Source organism: Eucyclogobius newberryi, unplaced genomic scaffold (genome assembly GCF_026437365.1).
Source record: "Eucyclogobius newberryi isolate DKJ021-1_F unplaced genomic scaffold, fEucNew1.0.hap1 SCAF_73, whole genome shotgun sequence".
NCBI lineage: Eukaryota > Metazoa > Chordata > Actinopteri > Gobiiformes > Gobiidae > Eucyclogobius > Eucyclogobius newberryi.
In genome coordinates, this window is record NW_027316423.1 from 431464 (window position 1) to 445218 (window position 13755).

The 13755-nt window shown below is 47.4% G+C and overlaps 1 protein-coding gene across 1 annotated transcript in view; it reads right to left on the bottom strand.

Moving 5' to 3' along the window:
* LOC140350584 (glypican-3-like) overlaps positions 1 to 11780 on the bottom strand; it is a 33932-nt gene extending 22152 nt beyond the window's left edge. Inside the window, exon 1 of the mRNA XM_072436159.1 lies at positions 11610 to 11780. Coding sequence (XP_072292260.1) covers positions 11610 to 11772 — 163 coding nt within the window. The 5' untranslated portion in view covers positions 11773 to 11780. The remainder of the gene's footprint in view (positions 1 to 11609) is intronic.
* Positions 11781 to 13755: the final 1975 nt, after the last annotated feature.

Genomic DNA, 13755 nt, shown 5'->3' on the forward strand with positions numbered 1-13755 from the left:
CTTTAACCCTATAACTCTATAACTCTATAACTCTATAACCCTATAACTCTATAACTCTGTAACTCTATAACCCTATAACTCTATAACCCTATAACTCTATAACTCTATAACTCTATAACTCTATAACTCTATAACCCTAACTCTATAACCCTATAACTCTATAACTCTATAACCCTCGGGGATGTATGAAGTTGATATTTGAATACCTTCATGTTTATGGGATTTACATTTTTGAACAAACAAGCTCTCCGATACCACAGACCCTGAAAGTACGGAGCCCCCCACTGTTCAGCCTGACATCTGCCTTTGGAGAAACTGGGCTCTAAACTCACTGTTAATCAAACGGAGCATAAACATGTAAGTCCTAAATCTTTGTAAGTCTGTTTGATTTACACAGACATCTGCTCTTTCATCTGTATCCACCGACTCTCCCGCGGCATCAATCACGGCTGTTGTCGGACAGTTAAATCAGTAAAAAAACAGTATTGACAATATAATGAAGGATTTTAACGGTGAAAATAAATGTTTACGTCTATTACTTCATTTTGATTGAAAGTAATGTCTTTCCTCAATCGCCGACAGGAATTCAAATGTCAAATCCAAGTTTTGAGAGATTGCATGAGACATTATGGACGCATTATATTTTGAAATGAGTTTCTGAAAGAGCATTGTTCAACCTTCCAATGGGAACAAGTTTTATACGAATGTTACTGACTTTACAGCTTTACTTTGCATAAGATTTCAACACTCCAAACTTTGCCAAAGAAGCACTTAATGCCGCAGTATGAACTACCGGCCCATCTCTAATCTGCCTGAACACTGACACGGGCAAAGCCTCAGTCTTAATTCTGTTAGATCTGAGTGCTGCTTTTGACACTGTCGATCATGGGATCCTCTTACAGAGACTAGAGGACTGGGTGGGCATCACTGGCACTGCCCTAAACTGGCTAAGGTCCTATCTGGAAGACAGGAAGTACTTTGTTGAAACTGGTAGCTGTGTCTCAGACCACATGACCCTGACCTGTGGAGTGCCCCAAGGGTCAGTCCTGGGACCCTTGCTATTCAACCTCTACATGCTGTTGTTATGTCAGTTACTACGCGGCCCATGGCTAATCCTGTTCATTAACATTCACTGTCCCGACCAAAAGAATGAAATAAAATTGGAATAAAACAAGTGGTCGTATGAGAAGGGAGAACAATGATCCACACAGGTATCCGGACACCAGCTCTGAGTGATCGGCTTCACCTGCAGCTTTCATGACTCAGACACAAACGCAGGTCTGATGAGGGCGGCCATGTTTGATACTGTTTCAAATGTGAGGGTTTCAGCACCTGCTCTTCACAAGCTTCACAACATGTGGGCACCGAGCTATATCCTCTCATATCTATGACACATCTATCCCCTCTCTCTCTCTCTCTCCCTCTCTCTCTCTCTCCCCTCCCTCTCTCTCTCTCCCCTCCCTCTCTCTCTCTCCCCCGCTCTCTCTCTCTCTCCCCTCCCTCTCTCTCTCTCCCCCGCTCTCTCCCTCTCTCTCTCTCCCCTCCCTCTCTCTCTCTCCCCTCCCTCTCTCTCTCTCCCTCCCTCTCTCTCTCTCCCCTCCCTCTCTCTCTCTCCCTCTCTCTCTCCCTCTCTCTCTCCCCTCCCTCTCTCTCTCTCCCCCGCTCTCTCCCTCTCTCTCCCCCCCCTCCCTCCCTCTCTCTCCCCCTCTCTCCCTCCCTCCCTCCCTCTCTCTCTCCCTCCCTCTCTCCTCTCTCTCTCTCCCTCTCCCCTCCCTCCCTCTCTCTCTCTCCCCCTCTCTCTCCCTCTCTCCCTCCCCCCTCCCTCCCTCTCTCTCTCTCCCTCTCTCTCCCTCCCTCTCCCTCTCTCTCCCTCTCTCTCTCTCTCCCCCCTCCCTCCCTCTCTCTCTCTCCCTCTCTCTCTCTCTCCCCCCTCCCTCCCTCTCTCTCTCTCCCTCTCTCTCCCTTCCTCTCCCTCTCCCCTCCCTCTCTCTCTCTCTCTCCCTCCCTCTCCCCTCCCTCCCTCTCTCTCTCCACCTGCATCTGCACATCTGGCCTGTCTGAGATGGTCTCACGCTAACCTCAGGCGCACAGTCCTGCTTTTCGCCCGTCCACATGTGGCGAGCGCCTCACGCAGTAGCTTATAATCATCTCCACGGAGCTATTTACGATGATAACTCAACACCGTGAAGTTTATGAAATAAATGTTTCGTTTATAGGCCTCTGGGGTCATCGAGGGATTTAAACTCTTTGTATATTTGTGTACATTTCCTGGTGGAGGGTGCACCATCTTCTCGCAGTGAACCTTTCTTTCCATGAGGACACACAGGTTACAACATCAGAAAGAATGCAAGTTTTTCTAGGTATTTCTTTAGCAATGCAACACCTGTAATTAAAGAAATGCAAGATGGATACATATATATACATTGTATTTGTGTGGCGTATTCACTTCTCCACGTTTTAAATAGCCACATATAAACGTGAAGCTGCGGCACACATTTAACCATAAAGAATACATCCCTCATGGAAAGTTCAGAGAGACAAAGCAGGTACAAGGGTCAAAGGTCACAGCTGTGTCTCATTCACGTGCACTTCAGCTGTTAACGCAGACACTACAGAGGTTTACGGCAACAATGGTCCTGGATCAGACCGGTTTAGGCCTGGATTAGTTCTAGTTTAGACCTGGACTTGGACTTTACTTTGCCTAGCGTGTCCCACAGTATTTGCAAGAAACTTAACCGTATTTTCAGTAACAAAACAATATGAATAAACCTTGAAAAACAATCACCTTGAGACAGGCGGGTGGCTTTCTACCTTCAGAACTGCTTTAATGGGTTGGTCCTGACATAGAGTTCAAGACTGGTCCAGGTTTTGTCTGAAGATCTGGTCCTGGTTAAGTACTGGTTCAGCCATGGAAATCCTGGGATCTAGTTTAGCGATAGACTTTATAATCCTTGTTTAGAACTGGTTTAGTTTAGGGCTGCAACCAATAATCAGAATAATCATGACAGTCGACTATAATAATAATAATAAAAATAATCTTAGCTGTGTTTTTATCATCTCTAGAACACGTGCAAAAAGATGTTAAAAGATACAAAAAGACAATACTACATTTGCTTTGTAATTATTCTCTACTGTATCTAGAAGCCTTCATCAACATATTTTAACCTTTATTTGGTTAAAACTGTATTTGAAAAGTCTCACTTAATGTACAATAGAAACAACTATTTGACTTGTCGACAAATGTATAAAACAAAGACTAAAATACTCTTTAGTTGCAGCTTTAGTTCACAGTGAAAGGCCCTCGTCTCTCTTTGCTCTGCTCTTTGTTCTCTCTCAGACTTGACTCCACAGCTCGAGGTGATCCCAGCACTTCGTGTTTCACATTACATGAATATTTCTACCTTGTATTTGGCTTGCTCTGCAGCAGATTAAACCTGTCTCGAACATAAAGTCCACCTCACTCTTTGGGGCCCAGCAGCACACTGGCTCCTGCTCACGAGAGAGACAACTACTTCATAGTGCCAAGGGTTTAGAACCTTTGACCTTTGTCTGTGATGTAACGTCTCACTGTGACGGCATTTACTGACCTCAGAAACAAGAACAGGTCTTGGTGCATTAGAGCCAGTTTAGTCCTGGTTTAGCCCTGCATTAGAGCCAGTTTAGTCCTGGTTTAGCCCTGGTTTAGCCTTGCATTAGAGCCAGTTTAGTCCTGGTTTAGCCCTGCATTAGAGCCAGTTTAGTCCTGGTTTAGCCCTGCATTAGAGCCAGTTTAGTCCTGGTTTAGCCCTGCATTAGAGCCAGTTTAGTCCTGGTTTAGCCCTGCATTAGAGCCACTTTAGTCCTGGTTTAGCCCTGCATTAGAGCCAGTTTAGTCCTGGTTTAGCCCTGCATTAGAGCCAGTTTAGTCCTGGTTTAGCCCTGCATTAGAGCCACTTTAGTCCTGGTTTAGCCCTGCATTAGAGCCAGTTTAGTCCTGGTTTAGCCCTGCATGATTACTTTTGCTGTGGTTTTGCAGATTTGATCACTAAATGTGAGAACACAATAAAAATGGAACATTTCAAAATGAAATTAAAACGTTTAGAGCGACGCTCCAAACTCATTAAGTTGTTGCTTGAAACTCTTGGAAAAATATCTTCATGAAATTAGAACATTCCAAATGTTGGCCTCAAAATGCATTCATGTGAAAATATGATCAGATCGAGTGTAACGTTTAAACCTTATTAGTCTGACCCTGAACACAGTGAATAAAGTTAAAGCAAATATAATCAAATGAAATATGAAGAGGGCCTGTTTTTCCTAAAAGACTAAAATAAAATGAGCCCCAATTCAAACTGAAGCTGCTCTTGGACACTTTGGAGAAGAAACAGAAGAGTAGACTCTGCAGTTTTGACCTCTGACCTCTGATTTATTCTAATTATAAGTGTCACAAGCTCAGGCAGCACTGAAGAAAATCAGATTAGGTCAAATAAAGAGTGAAACTGCTGAAGGAGGAAAGGTCCAACTGACACTAGAATGAGCATTTGTCGAGTTTAACAATTTATCATTAATTGTGATGAAGTAAAAAAATAAAAGGCTGAATCAAAATAAAAGGGTATTTTAGGGTTCTTTATTTTCTATTTGTGGTTTTGGAGAACAAACATGTTTGATTCGACTGGGGGTTATTGACATTACCGACTCTTACCAGGTTAAAACATCCTTAAGGCTGAGATATTCTGTACAATTGACCTCTGTACAATTGAAGGGGACGAGCAGAGGGGAGCAGAGAGAAGGAGCAGAGGGGAAGAGCAGAGGGGAGCAGAGAGGAGCAGAGGGGAGCAGAGAGGAGCAGAGGGGAGCAGAGAGGAGCAGAGAGGAGCAGAGAGGAGCAGAGGGGACGAGCAGAGAGGAGCAGAGAGGAGCAGAGAGGAGCAGAGAGGAGCAGAGGGGAGCAGAGAGGAGCAGAGGGGAGCAGAGGGGAGCAGAGAGGAGCAGAGAGGAGCAGAGAGGGGCAGAGGGGACGAGCAGAGGGGAGCAGAGAGGAGCAGAGGGGAGCAGAGAGGAGCAGAGAGGAGCAGAGGGGAGCAGAGAGGAGCAGAGAGGGGCAGAGGGGAGCAGAGAGGAGCAGAGAGGAGCAGAGAGGAGCAGAGAGGAGCAGAGAGGAGCAGAGAGGGGCAGAGGGGAGCAGAGAGGAGCAGAGGGGAGCAGAGAGGAGCAGAGAGGAGCAGAGAGGGGCAGAGGGGAGCAGAGAGGAGCAGAGGGGGGCAGAGAGGAGCAGAGAGGGGCAGTCCTGTCCTGGAATAGCTGCCCCGGCCTGGTATGCTCTGGGGAATGTGCGGCGAGCCCTTTGATTGGTCGGGGCGGAAAGTGTGTTGTGGTTGGGTTAGCGTTAGCGATTAGCAGGAATCTGTGTCAGGACAAAACCCTCAGAGGGTTGGGGTCGGCGCTGGGGTCGGCGCTGGGGTCAGACAGGGCCCGGCTGAGTCCTGAAGGGCCAGTGCTTTGTCAGATCGGATCAGTGCATATTATTGGTGGCTAAACTTTAATGGGCGAAAACATTTGACTCAAACAGAACAGACAGGAACAGAAGTTGTGCTACTTTTAAATGTGACACTGCAAACTGAGCTTTGAAGCTGGTTTCAACTGCGTTTCCTCATCATTAGATCACTCAAAGTTTGTTTTTGATTGATTCCTGCATGTTTGAGTTTGAGTCTTAAGCGGTGAGAAAAGGGCTTTTTTCACCTGCCCCCCATCCCCGCCCACACCTCTGTCCTTGGTTACAATTCCGAGTGAAACATGTAGAGTTCTAAAATGTCACAAAGCCACGTTCCTCACTCATAAATGACACGCTTCTTCTGCTCGTTACAGTCACTACGAAGAGGCGGGGCTTAAGTTTGGAACAGGAAGTCAATGGAGCTGTTTACGTTATTAGGCCGTTTCAGAATGTCTCCTTTAAAAGCAATTAGTATGATTTAGTTTTAACTTTGACAATCTTCTCGACAATGATATAAAGATCTTAAAAACAATATCTTAGCAGTTATTTGAGTTGTGCGATGTTTTCATGGGTCTAAATGTGGTGAATCCACTCATTCGGTGACGCTCTTGGGTTTATGGCACATGACCACTTCCTGGATGCCATTTGTAGGACTTTAAATATATTTATTATTATTATTATTCAAAATATTCTGTCGTGTCACTATAGCACATTCTGAAGTGCGATGTATTGCTGAAGAACATATAGATGATAAACAATAACCTAACTATAACCCAAGAAGAAGGTTTGTCCCCCCAAAACAGATCAATCAATAAATGGCAGAATGAAACACTTTACTAGTTCATTTGAATCTATAATGAGTCGTATGTTAATGATCCATTTATTTATCCGTTTACAGCTCAAATCGCATTGTAGTTTATAAAAATGCTAAAACACACCCACTAGTACACAGCACCCACAAAGACCACTCACTAATGCACTCTGAGTATCATTTACTGCGATGAGTTTATAAGCGACTGTCAGAGTGAGTTTTGTTGTCATGGTAACGGTCACAAACATCAACACGCAAACACAGACTAGAACCCGGTATGATCGGTGCAGGAAGTGCACATCGGCCTCATTTTGGCCCTAAACAGCTTTGACTTTATTTACATGAGCGACATCGGGAAACTTGTAACAAATTAAATGTTGTTCATGTTTAGAAGTTCAGGGAGTGAGTTTTGATAATTTCCCTCGAACACGAAGTCTCTGAACTCTCAGAATCCTGAACTTGTGCCACTTTAGAACAGGTTAAGCCTTGTCTGTCTGTGTGTGTGTGTGTGTGTGTGTGTGTCTGTGTGTGTGTGTGTGTGTCTGTGTGTGTGTGTCTGTGTGTGTGTGTGTGTGTCTGTGTGTGTGTGTCTGTGTGTGTGTGTGTGTGTGTCTGTGTGTGTGTGTGTGTGTGTGTGTGTCTGTGTGTGTCTGTGTGTGTCTGTGTGTGTGTGTGTGTGTCTGTGTGTGTCTGTGTGTGTGTGTGTCTGTGTGTGTGTGTGTGTGTCTGTGTGTGTGTGTGTGTGTGTCTGTGTGTGTGTCTGTGTGTGTCTGTGTGTGTGTGTGTGTGTCTGTGTGTGTGTGTGTGTGTCTGTGTGTGTGTGTGTGTGTCTGTGTGTGTGTGTGTGTGTCTGTGTGTGTCTGTGTGTGTCTGTGTGTGTGTGTCTGTGTGTGTGTGTGTGTGTGTCTGTGTGTGTGTGTGTGTGTGTCTGTGTGTGTCTGTGTGTGTCTGTGTGTGTGTGTGTGTGTCTGTGTGTGTCTGTGTGTGTGTGTGTGTGTCTGTGTGTGTGTGTGTGTGTCTGTGTGTGTGTGTGTCTGTGTGTGTGTCTGTGTGTGTCTGTGTGTGTGTGTGTGTGTCTGTGTGTGTGTGTGTGTGTCTGTGTGTGTGTGTGTGTGTCTGTGTGTGTCTGTGTGTGTCTGTGTGTGTGTGTGTGTGTGTCTGTGTGTGTGTCTGTGTGTGTGTCTGTGTGTGTGTGTGTGTGTCTGTGTCTGTGTGTGTGTGTGTCTGTGTGTGTGTGTGTGTGTGTCTGTGTGTGTCTGTGTGTGTCTGTGTGTGTCTGTGTGTGTCTGTGTGTGTGTGTGTGTGTCTGTGTGTGTGTGTCTGTGTGTGTCTGTGTGTGTCGGTGTGTGTCTGTGTGTGTCTGTGTGTGTCTGTGTGCGTGCGTGTGTGTGTGTGTGTGTCTCTGTGTGTGTCGGGCCGTCCCGGGGCAGTGGAGCACACACACAGACCCCCCATTAGCGACCTTTGACCCCCGCTTCGACCAACAGGCGGGGCTTGCGTGCGGGTCAGTGTGCCTCGGCGGGGTCATCGCCGGCTATCAGGGACTATCTGACCGCGTGTCAATGAGCAAGGTCGGCAAACACCAAAAGTCCAGGGCACACGTGATCGGGGGCGACGCGAGGGTCCCATCTTTTTCACAGAGGAGAAAGCAAACACGTGAAATATGAAAGACAAAACTACCGTATTTTCTGGACTATAAGTCGCACTGGAGTATAAGTCGCACCAGCCAAAAAATGCATAATAGAGAAGAAAAAAACACATATAAGTCGCTCCGGAGTATATAAGTATAAGTCGCACGCCGGGAAAAAATAAGAAAAAAGGTGCACCTTATAGTCCGGAAAATACGGTAAATCCAACCCGAGTCCTGGAGCGGGGGTTTGGAGGGTCTTGAGTGCGTGCTAAGTCTGAGGACAGCTGTGTTTATCAGAACCCGCTGATGAAATGTGAAGTATGAGATCGTACGAACAGTGAAAGCATAAAACTGTTTCATTTTATAACATTACTAAAGCCAATATTTACAACGTTTAAATTGGATCCAGTCGATGCGTCGAGTGAGTTCACGAGAGCTTCAGCCATCGCATCATTCTCAATATATATATGAATGAATGTAAAGTAGTGGATGTAGTGGCATTAGTGCGTTAGACAGGAGGATATTGTGGCCACACAGGTGTTATTTACTTTATTTATTTGGCAGGGACAACGTTGTCATGGTTACAAAACAAAGCGTGTAGCTGCATACGATGCGATGCATATGATGTTTATAGCACGTGCTGATTCGTTGGGCTTTTCTACACTTTCTAATGATTATGATTTGAGGCAGAAAAGCTCAGATCGAGTCCAGTGATGATCCGTGGACTTAAAAAGAGGGCAGAAGATTCCAGAGCCACATCACACTTCACTTCAGAGTGGTGTGTTTCTGAGGCGCAGAGGGAGAGGACCTTCTAAACACGCCTGAATGAAGATAAATTAAGCTTTATTTGTTTGTTTGACGAGGGAACAACGTTAGAACAAGGTTAAAAGCTCAAAAAAGAGAATGTTTGTCATTTTGCACCAATAACATCGCCTCACGCCTCATCTTCTACAATCTTCCATCATTATTTCTGTGTCCGCGGCGTCCTCACACGTCCCGCCTCAGCTTTAAGTCTCTGGGTCCTGCTTCGGTCCAGACCCCGGACCTCCTCCTCCTTTGCCTCATGCAGGAGCAGCACTCCCCCTCATGCAGGAGCAGCACTCCCCCTCATGCAGGAGCATGACTCCCCCTCATGCAGGAGCATGACTCCCCCTCGTGCAGGAGCAGTACTCCCCCTCATGCAGGAGCAGCACTCCCCCTCATGCAGGAGCATGACTCCCCCTCATGCAGGAGCATGACTCCCCCTCGTGCAGGAGCAGTACTCCCCCTCATGCAGGAGCATGACTCCCCCTCATGCAGGAGCAGCACTCCCCCTCATGCAGGAGCATGACTCCCCCTCATGCAGGAGCATGACTCCCCCTCATGCAGGAGCATGACTCCCCCTCATGCAGGAGCATGACTCCCCCTCGTGCAGGAGCAGTACTCCCCCTCATGCAGGAGCAACACTCCCCCTCATGCAGGAGCAGTACTCCCCCTCATGCAGGAGCATGACTCCCCCTCATGCAGGAGCATGACTCCCCCTCATGCAGGAGCATGACTCCCCCTCGTGCAGGAGCAGTACTCCCCCTCATGCTTGAGCAGCGCTCCCCCTCGTGCAGGAGCAGTACTCCCCCTCATGCAAGAGCAGTGCTCCCCCTCGTGCTCCCCCTCCTGCAGGAGCAGCACTCCCCCTCGTGCAGGAGCAGCGCTCCCCCTCATGCAGGAGCAGCGCTCCCCCTCCTGCAGGAGCAGCGCTCCCCCTCCTGCAGGAGCAGCACTCCCCCTCGTGCAGGAGCAGCACCCCCCTCGTGCAGGAGCAGCGCTCCCCCTCGTGCTCCCCCTCCTGCAGGAGAAGCACTCCCCCTCGTGCAGGAGCAGCACTCCCCCTCATGCAGGAGCAGCGCTCCCCCTCGCGCAGGAGCAGCACTCCCCCTCATGCAGGAGCAGCGCTCCCCCTCATGCAGGAGCAGCACTCCCCCTCGCGCAGGAGCAGCGCTCCCCCTCATGCAGGAGCAGCGCTCCCCCTCATGCAGGAGCAGCGCTCCCCCTCATGCAGGAGCAGCACTCCCCCTCGCGCAGGAGCAGCGCTCCCCCTCATGCAGGAGCAGCGCTCCCCCTCGCGCAGGAGCAGCGCTCCCCCTCGCGCAGGAGCAGCGCTCCCCCTCGTGCAGGAGCAGCGCTCCCCCTCGTGCAGGAGCAGCGCTCCCCCTCGTGCAGGAGCAGCGCTCCCCCTCGCGCAGGAGCAGCGCTCCCCCTCATGCAGGAGCAGCACTCCCCCTCGCGCAGGAGCAGCGCTCCCCCTCATGCAGGAGCAGCGCTCCCCCTCATGCAGGAGCAGCGCTCCCCCTCGCGCAGGAGCAGCGCTCCCCCTCATGCAGGAGCAGCGCTCCCCCTCGCGCAGGAGCAGCGCTCCCCCTCATGCAGGAGCAGCGCTCCCCCTCGCGCAGGAGCAGCGCTCCCCCTCGCGCAGGAGCAGCGCTCCCCCTCGCGCAGGAGCAGCGCTCCCCCTCGCGCAGGAGCAGCGCTCCCCCTCGCGCAGGAGCAGCGCTCCCCCTCGCGCAGGAGCAGCGCTCCCCCTCGTGCAGGAGCAGCGCTCCCCCTGTGCTGTTTGCTCAGCTGGGACGGCCCTGTGGCGTCCACGCTGGATTCCTCTTGACCCGAGTGTTTGCCTTTGCGATGGAGGCGGCTGACGTGTTTCCGAGCGCGCCGGACAGAGGCGGGGTCAAAGGTGGAGGCGCAGCGGCCACTTGAGGAGGTCTGACGGTGGAGCGAGAGCGTGAGAGAGCGGCGAGAGCGGCGAGCTTGTACAGTGGCCGTGTAAACACAGCTCGTGCACTGAGTCTGACCTCGCCACAGTTACACACACAGGCCAGAGAAAGGACAATGTTCCATGTTATTGTGGCTTTGAAGGATGAATTACAATAGTGTGTGTCATGTTGTGTCTCAGGTTTTATGTTTCATGTTATGTGTCTGTTGTTGTCTGAATTGTCTGTGTTTTTACCTGCTTTAGGACTGACTCTGGTGTGTTTGTGTCTTTATTCAAATACATATGAACAAGGATTATATTTTATTATAGTCAGTGGAGTGAATTCACAAACTAGGATTCGCTTTGGCGGTTTGGTTCAAATGTAACATAAATAATAATATATTGCGTGGGTATATTATAATAATAATAATACCCACGCATTGTTTGTTAGTTAATAAAATAAAATAAATATGATTGAGACAAAATATGCAGTATATGAGTACGCTTAAGAAAAGCAAAAAAATAAATAAAAAAAAACATCAAGATTACACTGGCAATAACCATTTTGTGCTCATAAACATTCAAACTATGAAAAGTGATGGTTCTGTCTTTTTCAGGTTAAATATCCATAACAACCACAAACACAAAGACATTAAAGACTAAAGTCAGGACAAGACGGATCAACCAAACTCTACATTTATCGCTGCATTTGAAGTTTTCCATTTTCCTCCTGAAATGATCTCATGACCTCGAGGGGCTCCAGAACCACAGGTTGAGAACCACTGGTTTAGATCTTTCTCGGCAAAAGGGAAGTGTGCTAATCAACATACGGTAGATTTAGTCCATATCATGTCCCGATGTTAAAAATACATCACACAAATGTTTTACGCGTCTTATTACCGCCACATTCACTTATAACTTTGCCCTTTTAGGTCTAAAACGTGCTGGTTTTAGCTCCGGTTTGAACTCTGACCTGCGAACACCCTGAGGCGTTTGCGTCGCGGCGGCGGTCCCAGACCGGACGTCCCGCTGCACTCGTCCTCGTCGTCACAGTCTCCGCTCCCGAAGCCCTCGGCCTCGTCTCCCGTCTCCGCCCGGGGCCGGGCTCTCCAGCGCTTCTCCGACAGGCTCACCATCCGCAGCAGCTGAGGAACGACACGATTAGAGCCCAACATGTTCAAGGTTTAAGCGAAGGACTGTGTTGTTTAGCCACTGAAATACTTTTACCTGGATTTTAATCATTTAAATTCCACATGAATTTGTTTTTATGTTTTTATTTATTTATTTTGACATACACTGTTTTATATTCTTATAAACTGCGTTGTGTTAAATGTGTCTTAACATTGTAAAGTACTTTGAATTGCGCTTTGTACGAATAGTGCTCTATAAATACATTTGATTGATTGATTGAAGGTGTTAATATCATAATAATATACTAATAATGTTATTCATACTAAAACTATTACAGTAACTTTACATCAACAAAACATTGGAAAATAAACTGTTAAGGTCAGTTTCAGAAGATAGATTCTCCGTCACTTTCTCCATTATTGTGGTATTGTTAAATATTACATTTTATTTGGGTTGAATAAAAAAAAAAAAATAATAACATGATTATTGTTATTTCAAAATCTGAAATGTAAATCGTGACATGCCCTGACACTCACCAAGTTCCACCAATGAACATACAAATCCCACCAGCTCTAAACTGTCTGTGTTATAGGAGTGTTCACTGGCTGAGGTCCTGAGCGGGCGCTGCACTGAGCGGGCGCTGCACTGAGCGGGCGCTGCACTGAGCGGGCGCTGCACTGAGCGGGCGCTGCACTGAGCGGGCGCTGCACTGAGCGATGGGTCAAATGCAGAGGACAAATTTCCCTAATTAATAAATTCATTTATTTATGTGATTGGGGCAGTTAATGGACAGACACACCAGACTGAAGCCAAGAGCAAGGGTTATACAATAAACTGTTGACCTCAAACATCTTTAGTTTACACGCCACACTTGCTCTGACACTACACGACGCACAAAACGCCACACTTTCTCTGACACTACATGACGCACAAAACGCCACACTTTCTCTGACACTACAGGACGCACAAAACGCCACACTTTCTCTGACACTACACGACGCACAAAACGCCACACTTTCTCTGACACTACATGACGCACAAAACGCCACACTTTCTCTGACACTACACAACGCACAAAACGCCACACTTTCTCTGACACTACACACTTGCTCTGACACTACACACTTGCTCTGACATCTTGAGGTCAGTCTGTCCAGTAATGTTTTAACAAAGCTGTGAAAATAGCCGTCTCCAGAAGAACATATTATTATGACAAACTTGGGGGATTTTCCAGAATAAAATGCACATAAACAGGCCGTACATGGACCGCAGAGGAAAGCGTGGCGTTATCTGTGACTGCTGTGTTATTTCGGTCTGTGGCTCGCAGAGGTTCTGACGGAGACCGCAGGCAGGTCGGGCTGTTGCCGGGAAACCTTTTATTTTGTCGCCACGCTGTTTCGGGGCAACAAAACAGGAGACCAGCCTCGTGGCATCACAGGGAAACCAAAAAAGAGAAAGGCTGTCAGGTTGTTGTAGTGTTCGAGTCGGTTTTGATGCAAAGAGTGACACGATTCCTAAGACTAAACTTTGATTTTTGAGAACCGAACGTATTTGCAACGTTTTTATTTACTTTTTTAAATTAAAATCCAGTAGAGTGTGACAATTTTAATCATATGAAAGGACATTTCCATCGTGAGAAGACTGAAATACGAACGATTAAACCAATAGAAGTATCACATGTATTTGTAAATGTCTAAACTATTGAAGAAAAGCACAATATAATAATGTACATTGGCAAAAATATAGAGTTAAAAACAGCACAATCCATACATGGCCTGTTAAAGTTAATGTCTAGTGAATCAATAAATAAATACAGTGATCCCTCGTGTATCGCGGGGGTTACGTTCCAAAAAGAACCCGCGATAGGCGAAATCCGTGAAGTAGAAACCTTTATTTTTTTACAGTTATTACACAATGAAATACTCCATAAAACATTGAAAGCAAAGAACAAAACCTTCTTACAGGCCCAAGCATTTCTTTAACAAATA